This window comes from Colobus angolensis, unplaced genomic scaffold, assembly GCF_000951035.1.
Source record: "Colobus angolensis palliatus isolate OR3802 unplaced genomic scaffold, Cang.pa_1.0 Scaffold160, whole genome shotgun sequence".
In the NCBI taxonomy this organism is placed as follows: domain Eukaryota; kingdom Metazoa; phylum Chordata; class Mammalia; order Primates; family Cercopithecidae; genus Colobus; species Colobus angolensis.
In genome coordinates this window covers 6115737-6137702 of record NW_012114711.1, presented here as the reverse complement: position 1 = coordinate 6137702, position 21966 = coordinate 6115737, and the positions used below count along the sequence as shown (strand labels likewise).

At 38.1% G+C, this 21966-nt stretch overlaps 1 protein-coding gene across 2 annotated transcripts in view; it reads right to left on the bottom strand.

Annotated features, from left to right (window-relative positions):
- The window catches only part of CNTN4 (contactin 4), a 254096-nt gene that overhangs the window by 201162 nt on the left and 30968 nt on the right, over positions 1-21966 (bottom strand). Inside the window, exons 1-2 of one of the 2 annotated variants that reach the window (XM_011937229.1) lie at positions 5269-5350; positions 4820-5017 (exon numbers count right to left, since the gene is read on the bottom strand). Coding sequence is in view for 1 of the 2 variants with exons in the window: in XM_011937227.1 (XP_011792617.1) it covers positions 4820-5017 (198 nt within the window). In the remaining variant the exon portion in view is untranslated. Of the gene's footprint in view, positions 1-4819; positions 5018-5268; positions 5351-21966 lie in introns of those variants that run through there. The other variant, XM_011937227.1, reaches the window with a different exon arrangement.

Here is a 21966-nt window from a genome sequence, read left to right as displayed (position 1 = left end):
AGCCCAAACAGCCTTTTCTGCACCTCAGTGAAATAGTATGATGGCCAAGGACCAGGAATCTGTCCTGACACCATTTTTCTTATCTGAATTCTCTGGTCTTCAGTTCCCTTGTTTCTCAAAAAATAAAGATATAAAACTGGATGATCTCTAAGTGCCTATTAGGTCCAATAATCAGGGTATAACTCCTTTATCAAACAATGTTCTAAAAATTTGAAAACTCTGTGTTTTAGAAAAGTGAGAAAAATAATGATAAGCAAAAAGAAAAAAAAATCAAAATTTACCACTAAAAGTTAAACACTTTAGAGTTTAACATCATTAGTCACTTTGGAGAGTATTATTCCACCTTTTCCTGTCACTATACACTATTTTAAAAAAGAAGAATAATACGATCTATACACTATTGTAATCTGTCTTTTAAAAATATAATTTGTTGATCATATTTTAGGTAAGAAAGTTATTGATGGTATACTTCTGTTCTGTCACTGCTCAAAGCACTTTCAATTACCACACACAAAATAACTATCTGAGGTAGATGCTGTTACCCTTATCTTACTGATGAGAAACCAAGTACAATGAGGTTAAACTGACACATCCAAAGCCACATGGCTAATAAATGGTGAGGCTGAACTCTGCCTGGACTGCTTGGCTCCAGGATTCTCATGGCTTGTGTCCTTACCTCCTGGCCCCACACTGGAGCCATCATTTGAGATGTAGGAAGGAGTGAGCCATGTGAAGAGCTGGGGAAAAGCGAATAGGGAGCCCCGGGGTTTTGCAGGACTGGGGTGAGTGGCAAATGGTCAGTGAACAGACATGGAACTCATCACACCTCGTTTGTATTAGGAACGGAGCCAAGGTTCACTGTTCACCTTTTATGACTCACCATGGCCTCTTGGGCTACAAATAAGGCATCATAGTCCAGACTGCTTAGCTGAAATGCCCAGGAAACAGGCTGAATATTGGGGAAATACAGTTATCCTGGCAACATGTGCTCTTAGCAAGGGAAATGACAAGTCTAGCAATTAGTTCAGCTCAGGCTTCAAACTCCTTTGCCTTGCTTTCTCTCTCTCTTTTTTTTTTTTTTTTCCTTTTCTGAGGCAGGCAGAGGATATGAAATTTTGAGTGTGCTTCAATGATCAAAATGATTGTAAAAATTCTATACTCGCCTTGCACTTATCAGTCTAATATACAGTTACCAAATCCCAGATCTTGAGGAGAGAGAATTTCATTGATTTTACTCTCACAGAATAGATTTTAACAAGAATGTCCTCTTTATTTTGCAATCTCTCCTTGATTTATATTTCCCTTTTTCTCTCACCTTCAGAAAACAGCTAATTAAATAACCTATTTTCTGCTTAGTAACACAGTTTGAGTGTCCATTTTATGTACTCAAGTGTTAATGGAAAAGACATGAATTTTCACCATGCAGTGCTCATGGAAATTAAGAATGAGTGGGCATTAATGGCTGAAGAATGAGATCCTTAGTCTGCTAACTTTGTGATAAAATATTTTAATACAAAACATTTGTCATCTCTATGAAGACATACCAGACAAATCAAGACAAATCTAAAAGCCAGGGAAAAGGCAGAGTTGTTGCCAGTTTTAAGTATACATGATGATTCTGGAGTGCTTGTGCTCCTGAATGTTTATTTCTTATTTTTTGAAGAGGCAGTTCTGTGTGACGTCTGTCCCTGGCTATGTCACAGTATATCAAAGTCAATATGTAATTACATCTGTGACTTGATAGACCAAAACAGATAATACCACTGAACAGATATTCTGGCATAAGTGCATTTGGGTAGAAGCCAGAGGGGCTGTATTTTTAAGCGATTTCTTACAAAATGCCACTGGAGCATATCTTTTGAAAGTTTCTTCATCTGTCAGTCTGGAGAGATAGCACTGATAGCTTTTGACAGAGCTAGTATCTTACCTACTTTTCTCTATAAGTTGATAAGAATTTTCAGTTTTATTTAATATAATGTAGCTCAATCCAACATATTAATTTAACATTTGCCATGTGGCAAGCACTGTGCTGGAGCGCAATACAAAGTCAAATGAAAATTATGCTCTTTCCTTGATCATAATGTGAGCGAGGTAGGGAAGGCGAGCCGACATAATTGAATATACCAGATGAATGTTATGATAGAAAGATAGCCAAAAAAGCACAAAACAAATAATTCTTCCCGTTGCCAAGGGAGAAGTTATGTATTTGGTTTTACAAATAATGCTTAAAATAGTATTCTTGATTTTTCCCTTGCAAACCTGTGCAGTAAAACCATTTCAGTAAAGGGCATTCCCATACACTCAGCTCCTATGTCAGAAACCTATGTGTCATCCTTGATTTTCTCTTCCACTATCTCCCACATTTAGGGAATGAGCAGGTTCTGGCAGCTTTACCAGAAAACTATATCCTGAATCCATTTCTCTCCTTCTCTGCTGTTACTCCCTAGTTTAACCTGCCATTATTTCCCAACTGAATTAATTGCAGTAGTATTCTGATTGGATTTCCAGTTTTCGCTCTTGTTTTCTGAAAGTCCATTTTCCACATAGCAGCCAAGCAATCTTCTTAAAAACATAAATCACTCTTTTGCATACAATTCTCTAACGGCTTCTCACTGCACAGGAAGTAAAATCTGGTAATTTCTCTATGGCCTCCATGTCCTGGCCCCTGACTCTCTTTTAACCTTAATTCTATCCACCCTCCACCCTGCTCAGTATGCTCCAACCATGCACCATTCTTCGTGTTCCCTGAACATGCTGAGTGCTTTTCTTCAGGCCTCAGGGCCTTTGCATGATGTTAACTCAGCCTGGAAAGCTCCGCCCTCTGATCTTAAGAGGGCTGCTTTCTTGTTATTTCAGGTCTCAGCTCAAATGTCCCCTCCTTAGAAAGGCTTTCCATGGCTGTCTAAAGTAGACACCCACCGTGCCCCCTCTCCACACCACTGAGCTGTTATTTTATCATACTGGTTTACTGCTATCGAAAATAATAGGATTTTGGTTTTGTTTATGTTTGTTTCTTTGTGTCTGCATCCCCCAGGAGAATGCAAGTGCCTCCTGTTCACCAGCACTCAGCATAGTGGCTGTCACACAGCAAGTTCTAAATAAATGTATGTTAAATGGATGAATAAATGAATGGTTAAAATCTAAATTATTTGCTTGAAAATTCCACATATAGTCTATGTAGTAAGGATGCTCAGACCCTCTCTTCAGAGCTGCTTAGTCTGTAAATACTCTGTTCTGGAAGGTTCAGGTTCAGAGACTCACTTAGGCACAAAGTTCAGTGACAAAACAGAGGAAAAGAGTAACAAACTTGGGGAACAGAAATCTGAGTTCCAGTCTTGCATTTGTCAAGTTTTTCTTATATAAATTCAAATAAGAGTTGTTACAGTATAATGCAAGGAAGCACTTTGAGGGTTTAAGATGTCAGGCTCTGGAGTCAGTTAAGACATGGGTGCTGGGTGGAAATCTTGGAGCCATTAATTTTTAATGAATGTGGCTGAGCCCCAGTTTCCCCATCTGCAAAAGAGAATGTTTATCATATAATTGCTTGAGATTTAAATGAGATAATTCACACAGAGTTCTGTGCACAATGACTAGGCACATATTAAATGTCAAATAGATGTTTGCTATTAATGTTTTTGGCTGATAGTATCCTCACTCGTGTGATGTCTAGTCATTACTGTTCATAATGGAAGATCTGAATGTGTATTAGATGGTAAAAGGATTTTAAACGAATAGAAACCTGAACATGTCCACTATGACTGCTTAAATCATGATATCAGCCCTTGTTGAAGGGCTTAATTATGTCTTTGTTTGAATTTATTCAACAAATATTTATTGAGAATCTTCGATGTACCAGGCGCTAAACCAGGTGCAGCAGAGGTGGCTGTGACTAAGGTACTACATGTGCTTTAAAAAAGGCAAATTGCTAGTAAGACAGACAGTGAAGCACACAGACAATTGTGATGCAGAATTATGAGATCTTGGGGGGTATGGTCGTAGACTCGATATAGAAGGTAGCTGATACAGCATGGTTGGGTGGCAGCGTGGGCAAGCAGAGATGGCTTCCTGGAAACAGTGATATCTTTGAAGAAACTGGAAGAACCAGTATCAGTTATCCAAGGGAGAAGCTGAGAGGATGGGACTAAGGAAAGGAGGAGCATGTCAAGAAGAGGGAACAGCATATATAAAAACCCGTGGTGGGAAAGGGCATGGTACTCCTAGAGTTTGGCATACACGGCTGTCTTTACAAAGTACACGGTGATTTTTACTACACATTGTGAAGTCATTTAGGTAATTAAGAATATATGAATGTCATATATTTTCTTGAAATATTCTAATAGTGTGGGGAATTAAAACTTCTGTCTCAAATAAGCCTTGTTATGTCTACATTTCACTGTGGTGGGAACTATGTGTTCAGCATTGTAAATCCAGAGGTTATTTGGACAATTGGACACAGAATACTAAATTACATATAATTGATTAATGAGCTAATTGTTCAATCTTTCACTTCATTCTGTGTATACAGTTTAAGTGGGAGAGAAACAAGAAATACCTTCCTTTGTTATTTATATTCACCTAAATCCTCATTCTATTCCTGTTGAGATTAGCAATTAGATTTCTAATTAGTTTTCCAAAATGGATTCATGGGTTTATCTCTTACACAAGTGGAGAAAATATGGGTACCAAATATAGGCCGCATTAAACTTTTCTTACATTTAGTTTAGACAATAAAGCTTTGTGAGCCAATAACATAACATACCTCCACATTCATCCTGTGATTGCGAAAAACAAAATTAACAAAACTACTTAGAAAACTCACCATCATTTCTCAATATTAGTGGTGTAGGTGGCCCCAGGACCTTGTGGTTTGTCACAGTATTGGTAACCACACAGGTATAATTCCCAACATCTGATTTTTCTACTTTGGCAATATACAGATTCCCAGTCTCTTGAGAAACAAAACGGCGATTATCCTGATAGGAAGGATATTCATTGAAGATCCAGGCATAACTCAACTCTGAAAGTAAAAAAAATCTTCATTACAAATATGTCTTTTGGCACTGGAACTCTACTGTTTTCATGAGAGAAATGATCAGGTTAAAAATTTATATACTGTTGCCCAATGACTCTTTTTCAGCCTACTAAATATAGATAGGAAGTAATCATAGTCCCCTACGGTATTTTACCAGGCTTTCTACTATCAGTCAATAAGGTTTCATTTCCAGAGAAGTAAAAGATCCACTGATAGCTGATTAAGTGATGTCCAACCTCTTTAAGTCAAGGGCTAAGCATTTATAGTTTGCTAATCATGTGTCAGGCACTATGCAACATGTATTGAGTAATGCTCGAATTACAGACCCAGGGTGTCTACAATCTTGATATAGTAATGCTGGAAGCCACCCTGGAAACTGTTTAGTTCATTTATTTTGTTTTATAGATAGTAATCATTATATTACATCATAATGCCCCATACTTGCATAATACTTTATGCTTTCCAATATATTTGATAGTTTTATCTCCATTAACTGAGAAACTAGCACCTAGGAACAGAGTAACTTATTCAAATTCTTAGCTCTAGTTAGAAACAGAATAATTCCTGAGTCTCAGTGCAGTCTTCTTCCAATGCCTCCTGCTATCAACTCAAATTCTTTCTTCTCACTTGTGAGGTTGAATACTTTTCCATCATTTTAGTAAGACAGCAGTTTAATACTGTGGCAACTACTCATTAAGTACACACTGACTGACTAGTTGACTGATTCCACAAATATACATCGTATTAAAAAAAATTAGATCCATGAGGGAGTGGATATGAAATAGTAATAAAAGAGCAACATTTTCACAGACACTTATCCCATAATATCAGTGGAATGAATTTAATAGGCAGTTGTATCTGAAAACATTCCTTTGAAAGTTTCAATTTTTATAAGAATTAGGTAAATGTTTTATGAAGGACCACATGATCCCACGCTTTCCATTTCAGACAAGACCGCTAAATGACAGTGAGTTTAAATGATTTGCTGCAGTGAACTATTGTGCTCCAAGGAAATCAAACTGCTTCAGCTCCAGGCATTCCATGATTCCTCTCTTTAAAGTGTAATTTCCAGATTTGTCCAAAGCTAGAGAAGTGATATACTAGCTACTGGCACTGATTAGCCAACATGTCCCACTTTATCTTCAAAAATTACTTTGAGGGGAGGGTGAGGGAACAACTAAATGCAATGGGGCCTCTGGTTTCAGAACTAGTTGGCTGAGTTCTTATATGTCACTTTTTCATATGATCATGAGCTAAAGCCTAAATGTATAAAGTGTCCTTGGAAAATAGCAGAAAGGTCACTTTAGCTTTGTAGAGAGAACACTAATTACTGTAAAAGCCATTTTTTGTACTGTAATCCTTCAATGTGTCCCAATTGTACTTGACCTCAACAACTGAATGTGCAACAGGAAGCATATTCTGCCTTAATAATCCACTGTTTACACACAAAGGAAGGGTCATGCAGATTGTTTTCCCTTTATCACTGGATTATAACGTTTCCACATGTATTATTTTAGAAAGATATAATTATGTTTATATGAGAATGGCTAATCATTTTATTTACGAATGTGCATGTAATTATAAGTAACCCCATGCTGATGTCAAGAGGATACTAAGTGTAAATACGCAAGTGCTTTCCAGAAAGCTGGTTACTTCCTTAAGAAACAAAAATCTAGGGGAAGAAAAGCCTCTGTAATACATTATGAAGAAGTACTATCCTGTATGGTAGGCTTTTAACAAACAGCATAGCAATGCACTTCTTACATACTCAATAGGTGACTTTCAAGCAAACCTAGTCATCTCTCAGCAACTCAACTTTCTCCTATGCAAAATGAGAAGATTTCCTATCTCCTAATTATTTATAAGAGAGTTTTAAGTATAAATTAGCACCTCCCAAGTCACAGGATGGAAGTTAGAATGTAATTTACCAGCACAATATTAATCAACACACATTTCTCCAAGGAGAGTTGAAAGCAAATACAGGAAACTACAATATATTTTTTTTTTTTTGAGACGGACTTTTGCTCTTTGTTGCCCAGGCTGGAGTGCAGTGGCATGATCTTGGCTCACTGCAACCTCTGCCTCCTGCGTTCAAGCAATTCTCCTGTCTCAGCCTCCTAAGAAGCTGGGACTACAGGTGCCCACCATGACGCCTGGCTAATTTTTGTATTTTTAGTACATATGGGGTTCCACCATGTTGGCCAGGCTGGTCTCGAACTCCTGACCTCAGGTGATCCGCCTGCCTTGGCCTCCCAAAGTGCTGGGATTACAGGTGTGAGCCAGCGCACCCGGCCAGGAAATGAATTTTTTTTTTCCCTGCAATATTTTTCAGAACTCTCAGTAGTGGCTACCGGCTGCAAGGCTCTCTGAATTCTGCAGGAGACTCATTTAGCAACTAGAAAGTCGATATTGGGAAAATGGCATCTGCTTCATTATTTTTCTAATTGGAGAGGAACAACAACAACAACAACGAAGTAAGACTAAAGTTCAAATCTGTGTTACATAAGGGAAGCCATTTAAACTTCATTTTCAGTTTCTTGGTCCATAAAATGAGGACAATTTAAAATGTGATGCAGGTACGTGGTGAGGATCTGATTATGTGAAAGCACTTTGAACTCTCTAAAGGGCTGTACAGATGTTATTATTGGTGTTGCACTTCACCAGGTTAATCATTATAGAAGTAAAACTTTTTTATTCAATTAACATGCGGTTTGATCTAATTACAAATAAGTTGATTCCTTTGGCTTCCCTGTTTATGTGACTTCAGTAACTTAGTGAGAGATGCAAACAGCCGGAAGTGCCTTGTGCAGCATTTCCTAAACAGTGGTCTTTGATGATTAATTCTTTGTTTTCTACTCCCACATCCCTAAAACTCAAAGGGTTACATGATCAAATTACTTTGAGAAGTACTGGATTAAACAAAGTAAAATGGAGTTTTAACTTTTTTCTTTCAGGACTGGCAAGAGATTTTGACATGCCAATGTCCTTGAAACTCCTTAGAGAGTGTTTAAGCATCCAAACTTATTTGCTCATGGAATTACCACCACCATAACCACCTAACCCTCATAGCTCAAAAAACCTAGGTTGGGAAACGCTGTACCAATTAGTCCAATTCAAAAAACAATAAGTAGAATATAAGGATTATTAACTGTATTACTTCAGTTTCTGCAAAATCATTAACATTAAATAGAACAACAAACAACAACAACAAAATGTTGAATTAAAGTTGTAATGTTTCCCCAATTGTAATAACAATATAGCAGTGTAACCATTTCTTATGCTGAAATAAAAAAAGAAGAACAAACCATAGTTGCCAAGAAGAGCCTCAAACAGAAGATGCTAAGGAACCTAACCAACATGGTTCAACGTCTAACATTTGTAAAGACTGTGGAGTCCTGTCCTGAAGTGGAAAGGTCAGCAGAAAAGTCTTGGTTGGTGTACTAGTGAGAACATGCTGGGCTAAGCACTAAGCTCCTAAAACAGGGGAAATCTCTCACCAAGACATTAACTTAGTTTTTTTCTCAATCAAATACCACCACCTGGAATATTGTAGTTTTATTTGTTTATGTCTTCAGGGCAATCAGGAAGGAGCAGGAGGAATATAATGTAATGAGAATGTAGACATCAAAGCAGGCAAAGAGTGCAGTAAAACTAAAACATACACAACGAATTGCTTGTCCTATTTCTTCATTTAAAAGATAAGAAAATTCTGAGGTCTAGAAAGGGTAAGGTTGGAGCACCAAAAAGGGGTGAGGCAGATTATAACCTACTCGTTCTAGCTTACCTCTCATCTCAGTGTACCATCTAGGAAAAAGTAAGCGCTCTTGACATTTGAAACCAAGATCTGGTATTGTTCTATCGCTCAAAAGACAATTGAGATTTCCCTTAAGAACCAAAACCTATTTTTATCAGAGCAAAACATTAATCCATTGGGTTACATGAAATGCTATCAACATTCTGAAAAATAAAGCCAAGTAAATAAAACAAAATAAACTTTTATGTGCTGCAACTTGCAAAAGTGTATCCCACTCAGTTTGATTTCCTTAGGGACTTTCATGCAATATTTATACTTACTCAAACTTGACAGATTTCTTTTGATAAGTTTTCACACACTAATTGCTCTGGAAGTGACAGACAGTTTCTGTCCCATTGGCAATTTGTAACAACTGAGTAAACAGATACTTGGAATGCAATATATTAAATAGATTGTGAAACTTCTGGTGCTCAATTGAAAAATACTGAGGCTAGTTGTACTGTGATACTTATTAAAGAAGAAAGGCCTAGCAATGGTTTTTTTGGTTTGCAGCATCCAAATCTATTGGAAATGAACTCTGAAGCTCTCTTAATTGGTTCTTTTTTTTCTATATCTCTAAGCCAACAACAAATGATGTATGACTGTTATTTTTAAAAGAAGACACCAATCAAGAAATTTTCAAATCCAGGTACTCATTGAACAAATTACCCAAATGATCAATCAGAATTCTCTGGATGGTTGCTCTTTAATTGTTCTTGACACCAATTTATTTCTAGAGCTATATTATGCTTCATTATGTTCTGAGTCATATCCCAGTAGTGGCAAAGATGTCAGTTTTCAAAGATGCCTTTCTTAACCTCAAAGTTTTAAACCTGAAAGGGCTCTTCATCCAACTTTTTCAATTTTACATATCAGGAAACTAAAGTCTAGAGAAACTGTATGAGTGGATCATGATTACACATTTGACAAGTGGCAGGGATGGGACTGTGGGGTAGCCCCAGTATTCAGAAGAGCTGGTTCTGTTAGGAAGCCATATGTTCCTCTGAAAATGTATTTTGGAGCCAGAAGAAATCAGTTTTCCTTATCTATAAATTGAGGGAGTGGGATTACATGATGTCTCAGTCTCTTTCATCCTTCCATACATTCTATATGTATATCATCAAATCCAACACGCTCATTTGACAAATAAGGAAAGAAAGATCCAAGGAAACCCAGTAACTTGTTAGGAATCACATGGGTAGTTATTGGGAAGGTCAAGAACTAGAACACACACGTGCACACACACACACACTCTCTCTCTCTTACTTATTTGATTTAAGCTGTGTTGTATTTTGTAGAAAGAAGATATTAGCATTACGTCAGGAGACATGGATGGTAGTCTTTGCATTATAAAACATTTTGGCTTTAATAAATTATTTTAACAGCATGATAGAGTCTCCTTACCTTTAGATACTTTTATCAATATGTATCCTATTTTTTACACAGTGTTTGTGAGGTTGAATTTAAATGGATATATAATTCTAAGAAAGTACATGTGAAAAGTGTATTTTAAGTGATCTTCTACAAATGAAATGGGTAAAATGAATGTATTCATTGGTTCATTTTTTTGGTCAAATATTTACAAAGCATCAATTGTTTGCAAAAGCACTGAGCTCAGCGCTGAGATGGAGAGCTGTGCTGGCAAGTGCTGGAAAGCAGTTACAAAGACAGGGGTTGGAATCAGTTAGTGTGCTGAGCAAAGGGAAAAATGGCGTAAGTCCATGGAAAGATCTCTGGAACTGGTGTCAAGAGACATGAATTGGGTCTTGGCTCTGGTACTTAATCAGCTGGAAAGTAATTTCTATTCCTCAGTTTTCTCATCTGAAAAATAGGATAATTAAAAGAATACCTTCCCTGCCTAAACCAAGAGTTACACTGATCACCAAACATATTAATGTAAATTCTTAGAGTTTCTTGTGGCATTTTTTTCAACAAAAAATATCTTCCTGTAAATGGATTGATATCTTGTCTTTCTCTGACCTTCGTGAAACAAAAATGTTATAAATTGCGAGCAACCCAAAAAATTCCCTAAGAAAGTAAGAATTATACCAGGAACTGCAAGAACTAAATAGCATTGATGATTGTGCACAATAAACAGGTAGCAGGAGAAGGCAAGAGTGTTTGGTTTCAGAGGAAACTAAAACCACTCATGTCATATGAAAGATCTATGAGCTCTCTCAAGAAGAGAGTGACCAACAGACTTTGGATTCTGAGAGAGGGAGCTTCTGGATGACATTTCTAATTATACTAAGACACAAAATGATAAATATAAAGTCATATGTGAGCTGTCATCCAGTGAACAATGCTTTGGGAAACAAGAGTGGAGAGGCAGTGTCTGAGATGAGCTGAGATGTGAAGGTGTGGAAATGGGAGAGATACTATACCTCTATTAATTAGAAGACAGACTAATGAGTATTTAAACCTATAATGATGGTAATGCCCCTTTGCAGTGTAGGTTGTTGAAATCATGACTGTAGCTGTCAGGACCTCTATTACAAATACTTTGTGGTCCATAGAACTTTGTTTAGACAGGTCCCAAGCAATGAGCAGGACCATCCAGGGTCCAGACACTATTTTCATTTTTTATTAGTGCTGAGTAGAGCAGGGATGACAGATAAGTGTCACTTGGACCACCACTCCTACACCCATGGCTGACATTTATAATTGACTCTGCCAGACACAGACTGAGAATCATTCTCAATACAGTGTTTCAGGCAATTACCTCCAATCAATTTGTGTTGGCACATAAAGTGAAAGCTTTCCACCGTCTTCGCAGTACTGATTTTGGAGAAATGAAATGGTGCCCATATGAGGCAAGGATTAGATAAGGCCTAGTACTAAATCTCATCCAACCTTGTGCCAGGTATTTCTAAAAATAAGCCTTCCAGCTAAGAGACGACTCGCTTTGTTCAAGATATTTTTAGTACATGCTATTTACTCATTCAGATGTGGCAGTGGAGGTGTGGAAAAGCAAGATGGCAAAAGGTGCATTTTCTGGTCAGGTATACAGTTCTTGAATATGTTCAAGTATGACTTACAGTATCCTCCTCTTACATGTAACTTCTTATTTTCTTGCCTCTATTTTTTGGGGGGTAAATTGGGCATTTTTCTAGGGTGTAGATTTTCTTTAAGAAATTGTGGGTGGAAGTTATGGAATTTAACTCGAAAGTAATTTAACTCATTGTTTAGGCAATAAGCCAAATATGAGTATATGACAAAATAGGACATACAACTTATATGATTTTTAAAGGTAAATGGAAAGGCTTCAACAAAATCTTGTACTTGCAGTCAATGGCTTCAGCATATAACTGCATTCCCTGTCTCTCCTCTGCTTTCAGAACTGTATCAGTGAGAAGTTTGAGAACTATTGCCTAGATCTGGAGTCAGTAAACTTTGTATCCTCCAAGGGAAGAAGTCATTTAAAAAAAAAAAAACCAGGAAAGCATCCTTTTTGTTAGCATGTTCCGACTGGAGTGGAGGCTGGAAAGTGACAGTGCACAGAACAGACCTTGAGACTGACAAGTGGATGTGTCTTTTATAGTTTCCTTATGTTATGAAACTGCAAATCCAAAGGCAATGAAATGTTGAAGAGATATCTGCACTCTCATGTTTATTGTAGCACTAGTCACAATAGCCAAGATATGGAATCAACCTAAGTGTCCATCAGTGGATGAATGAATGAAGAAAATGATACATATACACAATGGAATAGTATCTAGCCATAAAAATAATAAAATCCTGTTATTTGCAACAACATGGTTGAACCTGGAGGACATTATGCAAAGTGAAATAAGCCAGGCACAGAAAGACAAACAGTGCATGATCTCTCTCATATATGGAATCACAAAACGTTGAACACATAAAAACAGAGTAAGATTGTGATTACCAGAAGCTGGGGAGCAGGGAGGTTGGAGGAATGTTGGTCAAAGAATACATAATTTCAGTCAGACAGAAGGAATAAGTTCAAGAGAGCTATTGTACAACATGGTGAGTATAGTTAGTAACAATGTATTCTATTCTTGAAAATTGCTGAGAGTAAATTTTCAAAGTTCTTGCCATAGAAAAAATGGTATGTGAGGTAATGAATATGTTAATGAGCTTGATTTAGCCACTCCATAATATATACATATTTTAAAATGTTGTATGCCATAAATATATACAATGTTTATTTGTCAATTAAAAATAAATAAAAAACTCAAAAAATAAATTAAAAACTCAAAATCAAATACATATCTTGATACTGGGCTTTTCTTGTTTTCTTTTTCTTTTCTCTTTTTTTTTTTGAGACAGGGTCTCACTCTGTCACTCAGGCTGGAATGCAGGGCTGCAGCCTCCACCACCTGGGTTCAAGTGATTCTCCCACTTCGGCCTCCTGAGTAACTGGGACTACAGGCGTGCACCACCATGCCTGGCTAATTTTTCTATTTTTTGGTAGAGACAGGGTTTCACCATGTTGGCCAAGCTGATCGTGAACAACTGACCTCAAATGATCCCCCCATCATGGCCTCCCACAGTACTGGGATTACAGGTATGAGCCACTGCACCTGGCCTTGATATTGGGCTTTTCTTGAAACAAACATAGTCCTCAAATATCAGTCCTCAAAAGCAATCTGAGTTATACAATACAATGTCTACTATAACAAGTGGTTCTCAAATTTGAGTATGCTTCACAATCACTAGAAAGGCTTCTTATAACACAAAAGGCTGGATCTCACTCTTGGAGTTTCTTATTCTGGAGGTGGAACAGGGAGGGATAAGAATTGCAAGTTTCTGGGTGCTGCTGATGCTGTTGGCCTGAAGTCCATACTCTGAGAAACACTGTTTTAAAAGATTTGACTCTCATTCCGTCAGGCAAATGATTGCCAAAGGTGAATAGCAGCTTCCCACAGAGGAATAGGCACTCAAGTCTTCAGTTTGCTATATCCTCTAGCCATTCCCTACTCCATATTCCAGTCCTATATGAATCTGTAGGCAATTTAGGTTGTGGCCCCTGCTTTAGGATACAGACACAAAGACAAATAAATGGAATTGACCCTTAGTTGCATACTTTTGTTGGTATGAAAATGGTACTGAAGAAAACAAATATAAGCTAATCTCAGTATTTTGATGCGATAAAAGTGGGGTGCTGAAACCATACAGAACTGACATTAGACCCTTGCCTGATTGTGATAAAGAATGGCCCAGACTAGCCTGGGCAACATAGTAAGACCACATCTCTACAAAAATACAAAGTTAGCTGGATATGGTGGTTCATACCTGTAATCCCAGCTACTCAGGAGTTTGGAGAGGCTGAGGTAGGAGGATCGCTTGAGCCCAGGAGGTCAAGGCTGCAGTGAGTCATAATCGCACCACCATACTCCAGCCTGGCCAACACAGCAAGACTATGTCTCAAAAAAAGAAAACAAAAAATAGATGGCCCAGTCTGTTCAGTGTGGTCAAACCATCAAACCAGTAAAGCCGTGGCAGAGAGATGCAGCTGCAGTGGACTATGATGGGCAGATGGAAACACTGTTCATGGGGGATAAAGAATGTTTCTTTCAACATTTGTTAAAAATTTGGTATTTTAAGAAATCAAAGGTATCACCATATTTTACAAAGAGCTCAAACACACAAAGTTCATTTTAAAAGTGTTAATCCCTTGAAGCATGAATACCCTTTGATAGCCAAGTATAAAATACTTTCAGATAATGTAGAAAGCACATAAAAGCTAAAGAGACAACTATCAAAGTTCATGCCCAGTTTCAGAGAGAATATGGCTTTTTCTCAAGTGTCAGGAGAATAGAAAAAATCAGATGATACAACTCTTTCAGCTCCACACTTATACACGCTTCATACAAGCCCTGTGGGTTGATCCCAGGTTCTCTCTAGGAAGGAGTGTAGGTCCCATTGCTGGGGAGAAAATCAGCATCCAGGTCCTGTGGATTTGAATTCCATAGAGGTTTTTTGTCTCACCATCATCTGTCACTGGCCTAAGAACATCCTGCTATTCTGTCCATATCAGGTTCAGGGTCACTCAAGGCCAACTCACACAACGCTGCCAGATGAATCCTACCAAAGGGCAGCTTTGAGTCATGTCCCTCCTTCCCACACAAATCCTCTGTGACTCCCACTGCCTCCTGGATTAAGTAAAATGCATCCAGCTCACATTCAAATCCTTCCATAACAGGACCCCAAGTTATTTAGTTTTAGCTTTCTACTCTTTACTCTTTGTTAATGTATACTCTGGGGGAGGATCCCTCAAGCTAGGAGCTGCAAAACTTTAGGAAGGCTAAGGAGGGGCATCTTTGATTAATGGATTCATACAGTACATAGTATTCCTGCAGGGGTCACTTTTAGATGGAAAGAGAAGACACAGTGGGAGGGTTGTGCCCGTCCATCTGGGCTTTAAGCAGAGAGCTCCGTTTTTGAAATTTGCACTTCCCCACAAAATTGTATTTTAAGAAAGGTTTATACTGCTAAGAAGGGTTGCTTAAGGTAAAGTGGAAAAATAGTCACTGATCCCCTTGTGTGCTGGGTGCTTTTCAGTCCCTCTGACAAGGCTTGTGCACTCTCGTCTCAGGACATGTTTCCCCACTTTTACTTATCTCAGCCACTATCTTTTGCAAAGAGCCATTTCCTGACCAGGAAAATTACATGTGGTCTCTCCTCAACAACAAAATAAGTGTTTGTTTCTTTTTTGCCTCATAGCAACCAGCACATTGTTTCACACATTGAAATCTGTTTTTATGTATTAGAATAGTTCAGTTGCTCATCTCTTCTCCATCTTCCAGGCTTGAATACTGCTTGTGGACAAGAATACATATGGCCAGAGAACATACACTTTACTTTCATGAAATCAACTTAGTAAGCGTTAGTTGAATTGAAGTGGAATTCCAAATGCCAGAAGTTTCCTGGAGCAACAGTATTATTGCTGAACACCAGGCCCAAAGTGTTAGTTGAGAAAGAAGTCGCCTGTAAATAAGAAAGTACATTTCTTTCATCAGACCATTGATGGTAAATCAAATTCACCGAAATCAGAGGAGGGAAAAAAATAACAATAACAACAAAAAAATCCTTGGACTATCAAAATACGTATTTTAAATCGGAATGCGTGAGCCCCTTTCCTTAAAAATCCTTCCCTTTCCATTTATTTCTGACTCTCTGGTGCAGTTTTGCTGAGTTTACCAAGTGGCAGAAACAAAGTACAACAGATTAGCCAAGAGAGAGAAGGACTCAGTAAAGGCAGAAAGGAAAGGATGCGGCAGTGAAATTAGTCCACCTGACGTGACTTACACTAAATGACATGTTGATGAAAACTAGAGTTACCAGATGACACCCGTGTGACCCGGCCACTGGCCAGATCACAGTTACTCAAAGGTGACAGGAACACCTGGACTGAATAATACATCTCCATGCACAAGGAAAATTAAACTGGATCCAGTGAGCAAGATATTTTCGTTTACCTTCAGTAAGCCTCCATTTTATAAGTACATCAGCAGAACCACAACTTTCCTACTTCTTTACATTTTCAAACCACTTGTATATCCATTATCTCATTTGGTGCCTCTGACAATTTTTACAAATAAGTAGAATAAGGATTAGTTCCATGGGAGAGACAGGAAAAGTGAGATACAGAAAATGACATAAGCTATTCCAAGACCACACAGACTATCAGTGGAATTAGATTTGGGATTAAAACAGACATCTCTTGAGACCATGACAAAGAATTCTTTTCCTATGCCAGGAACCACTGCAACAGAAACCTTCAGCTTAACTAAGTCAATGACATGGCAGTCCAGCAGTGATTACCCTGACTGATGTGCCAGCCCTATGGTTGAGGCGGACTGTGGTACGGATCAGGACAACCTTGTTTTCTTTTGTATGCCACAGTATCTAACCCCATAGTGACATTCAAGAGTACTCAGAATTTCAGGGAACTAGGTGACCAGTTAAATCCTGAAATATAGTCTGGTACGTGTCACTTGTAGCATCAGCACTTAAAGATATTTCCTAAGAAAATTTTGACTGGACAAATCATAATTAATAGAAATTTTGCTTTTTCTCACAGCATAATAAAAATCTGTCTTATTACTTTAAGCTATGCAAATTCTGTGAAGAAAGAAAAAAGAGGATTCAATATGGGAACTAAAATGGATTCTCAGGAATAATGAAAAAATGCTGAATGGTGGAAAATGTCAATTTAACTCTAATTATTTACCTTTGTTAAGGCTTCAAGCAGTAATATGACTGACTGAGCAAGCTTTCAAGTAATATAATCAACTCCCACACAAGTTAACAATACACAGCCTTTTCACCAGATTATTAAACAAGTCCACATTCTCCTTAATTAAAGTTGTGATCTAAAATTCAGACAACTGACATTTAAATCGTGAACACAAATTAACCTTTAATCAAATGTGCTAAGAAAATACCAATTTTCGGCCAGGCGCAGTGGCTCACGCTTGTAATGCCAGCACTTTGGGAGTCAGAGGCAGGCGGATCACCCTAGCTCAGGAGATCGAGACCAGCCTGGCCAACATGGAAAAACCCCGTCTCTACTAAAAATACAAACAATTAGCCAGACGTGGTGGCAGGCGCCTGTAATCCCAATTACTTGGGAGGATGAGGCAGGAGAATCTCTTGAGCCCGGGAGGCGGAGTTTGCAATGAGCCGAGATTGCGCCACCACACTCCAGCCTTGGCAACAAGAGCAAAACTCCATCTCAAAAAAAAAAAAAAAAAAAAAAAAAAAAAAAAAAGAAAGAAAGAAAAATAAAATGCCAGTTTTCAATATGGCCCAAGATACTTTCCTGCTTCCCTGTGTCTTGCTAATGCTTCTGTGAAACCAATAACAAAAGCATTTGGTCTGTTTGTCTATAAATGGAACTATCCTTCTCAAAATAAAGGTATTTTCTTCTTTTATCTGGACCTTTAAAAACAAAAAAGACCATCACTGATTGCAATGGTCTGGTTCAGGCTTGAGGTACAGTGGAGAGGACCAGATGAAAGATTAATCATCCATGAGTTTGGCTTTATTACCAGGTTTTCCAGAAAGGCACTTTTCATCTTCTTAGCAATGCTTCATCAAATGGTTTTTGGGGCATGGCAGTCATCCTTCCTCCAAGGCCAGCATAAAGATGGGAGTGAGTCACAGGAGACCAATCATATCACTTAATCTCACAGGACACAGTGATTGGTTCAGTAAGGATCACATGACTTAAATCAGCCAATCAGAGATTTTTAAAGTTCAAACTGAACAAACGGGTCTTTTTTCCTCTGGTTTTAAGACTCCAAAACAGAAAGCACAAAGGGCCCATGCTCATGTCTAATATACTTTTGACAAGTTGGTCAGGGAGAAGAAACTAGGACTCAGAGTTGACAGAGAAGTGAGTACAAGTGGTGGCTGAATTCCTCAAGAAAATTTACTCAGAAGAAATATTCTATTCAGGTAATATGCTTTAAAAAAAAAAATCAATAAATTAGGCCAGGCACAGTAGCTCATGCCTGTAGTCCTAGCACTTTGGGAGGCTGAGGTGGGCGGATCACAAGGTCAGGAGTTCAAGACCAGCCTGGCCAATATGGTGAAACTCCATCTCTACTAAAAATACAAAAATTAGCTGGGCATGGTGGCGGGCACCTGTAAGTCTCAGCTACTCGGGAGGCTGAGGCAGGAGAATTGCTTGAAGCCGGGAGGCGGAGGTTGCAGTGAGCTGAGATTGCACCATTGCACTCCAGCCTGGGCCACAGAGTGAGATTCCATCTCAAAAAAAAAAAAAAAAAAAAACACAACAGAAAAACCCCAATAAATTCATTTTATAAAAAACTCCCTAGTGGATGCTCTTTTCTTTGTCCCCTGTGATCAAAAGTATCTGAAAAATTTCTTAATATAATATAAACCCTATAAACCCTTGTCATTTCTTTTTCTCCTTAGAGACTTATTTTACCTTCCTTCCTCCATTTACTAATGGCCTCTTCTTACCATTGTTCCTAAGCCACCCTTGAAAAATACTTGTAGGCCGGGCGCGGTGGCTCAAGCCTGTAATCCCAGCACTTTGGGAGGCCGAGACGGGTGGATCACGAGGTCAGGAGATCGAGACCGTCCTGGCTAACACGGTGAAACCCCGTCTCTACTAAAAAATACAAAAAACTAGCCGGGCGAGGTGGCGGGCGTCTGTAGTCCCAGCTACTTGGGAGGCTGAGGCAGGAGAATGGCGTAAACCCGGGAGGCGGAGCTTGCAGTGAGCTGAGATCGGGCCACTGCACTCCAGCCTGGGCGACAGAGCGAGACTCCGTCTCAAAAAAAAAAAAAAAAAAAAAGAAAGAAAAATACTTGTATACTAATTTCCTATCCATCTGCTACCACTTAAAATAGTTCCTGGTAAAAGCTGGTTCTCAGAAATGGTGGATTCTTCCCAATGATTCTTGTAATTCTTTGAAGACAATAACAAAAAGACTTGCAAGAAAAAAGTTAGCTTCAAGAAAAATTAAAGGAAAAAAGTGGGCATCTGATGATCACTGCTCTTTATGGAACATCTAGGCAAGGCCATGCTTTGTTCTATTTTAAAATAAATATCTTTACCTTGGGTGTGTTAAGTATTATTTATAACTGGTCAAGTATCTACTCTTGGGGTTAGACATACATGGTCTTGAAACCTTGGTTTACGACTACTTTGTGAGCATGGAAAGTTACTTAACATATCTAAGACTCAATTTTCTCATCTGAAAAATGGAGATAATAGTAACACCATAGGATGGTTGGGGGATCAGATGCAATACTGTAGGCAGATTGCTAATTATAGTCAGCACAGTGTCAAGCACATGCTAGCACTCAATAAATGTTAATGTTTATTATTATTATTGTTGATAAGGCAGAGATGGTGAATGGAATCATTTGATGACTTACTTGTTCCTTCAAATTCATTCTGAAGACCTATTCTAAATCATCATCTACTTAATATTATCAGACCAGGTCAGAATTTAAAATGAATAAAGGTACCCTAATATCTTATCATAGACAGTATTTTATTTTCCTAAAATTATTTTCATGTATGTTACTTCATTTGACTCATCTCTTGGAGGTAATAATCCTGCTTTCCAGAAAAGAAAATGAGGAACAGAGAGAAAAAGTGACTCATTAAAACTTAACATTAAACAAAGCCAGGACAGAAAATTAAATCTTGTGATCATTTATACAGTGTTAGTATGCTTATTATGCTAACAAATAGAAGCAGCAAAAATTACAAAATTAATATGCTCTCTCACTTTCAAAAAACTGAGATCTGGGAAGAAACTGGGAATGCAGCCATGAGGTGGAGTGTGGCCTGGTAATAATAAACAAATGCTGTAATTGAGAAACTTAGCAGTTAAATTTTGCTTAGAGTTCATGTATTACAGATTATAGCTGAAAGCATCCTAGGAAAAAATCTATTCAATTCTTTATCAGAAGCAGAGAGAACTTTCTAAAGGAGGATTCAATACTTTCTTGTTTTATTATTTTTTCTTCTTCTTTTTAGTTAGTAAGTGATTAGGGCAGTACTGAAACCTATCACCCTAGATTTTTACCTACTGATTTTTTCTTATTGTAAAAGGCAGTGGAAAAGGCAGTAGGTAAGTAGGTATCTTCTATCTAACTCGGTGATCTTGGCCAAATCACTTCATCTCTCTAAACCTCAGTTTTCTCACATGTAAAGAAGGGATAACAACCCCATCTTAGAGGCTTGATGACCAAATGAGACTATGCATGTAAGAACACTTTGTAAACAATACAACGCCAAGCAAAGGTGAGAAATCATTAACAGACAGGGATTGCAAATAGAGTCCACTACAGAGCCCTGCCTAATTGGTATCGGCTATCCAGGTGCTGTGTTAGGGTTTTGAGAATGCCAGAGACTCAGAGGAAAAAGGAGTTTTAATTGATCTATGATAACTGCCATGAGAGCAAGACAGAGAACTGGAGACACGTGTGGCCAATATTTAGGCCGCTGCTCTGCATAAGTGAGTAGTGGTTTTAGGATAAGGAGAGGAGAGTGCCTGGAGAGGCATGTGATCAGAGGCATAGTGTTTTACTTCTGTGCTCCTACAAAATGCAAAAGTCTGTCAAATGGATATCAAAACTGCAAACTAACATCCATGAGAGATGGATTAAGATGATTATAGCATAAAAATTTACACCTGCAACCATATCTTCGCCATAGAAAATGCTCCCTTTATGTGGATGTAAATAAATGTTAATTATCCCTCTGTAATAGTGGCAAAACAATACAAAACTGATGTTCTTAACAAATACATTGTACCCACCTTCGATTTCTAGCGTTTTGTCTGTCACTTTAAATTGGCAAACTGTTTGACTGATGTTCAATAATTGACACAGCTTATCTTCCTTTCTCAGGCTCCCTTCCTACTCAATTGCCAGCATTTCTAGTTGCTACAGCAACTGTAAACATTAATGATTATTCCAACACATCAAGGAGATTGAAACACATTCTTAAGTTAAAAGTTCCCCCAGGGGAAAAAAAATCCATCTCTGGCAAGATGGAAAATATTATATGATTTAAATTCCCTGGTTATTGTATTTATTACTGATAAATACACAAATCTATTTCTACAGGTTCGCATAGGTAATGACTTTTCTCTCCCATCTGACTAACAAAAAGAGTCATGGGAAATTGAGAAACTCTGTTTTCTCCAGTGTAAGGGAGGAAGAATTCATCTAGATAAATGATAAATAAGGAAACCTGTGGGGGGAGTTTTGAAAGCAACCTCTTGAAGTCACATGGCACAGAACATTGTTTCACATGATCTGGGTGCAAGCTGAAGTCCTTCCATGTAAAGTCTCAGTGGCTTCAAGAGTAAAATTGGGGTGATGGTATCTGTCCTAACCATGTGTGTCACCTTAAACTGAAAAACATAAAAAAAAAAAAAATACATGAGATCATTACTGTCATTTGTTAAAAAGTGAACAGTTTATCCTTGGAAAGAAACTGGAAATAAGTGGTAAGATCTGGAAAATAGCTGTGTTCTGTTTACGATGCTACTGTAGAACATTTAAAAAGTGATTGCTGGCCAATCACTTTTTTAATGGATTACAGGCGGAGGCTCACGCCTGTAATCCTAGCACTTTGGGAGGCTGAGGTGGGTGGATCATGAGGTCAGGAGTTCTAGAC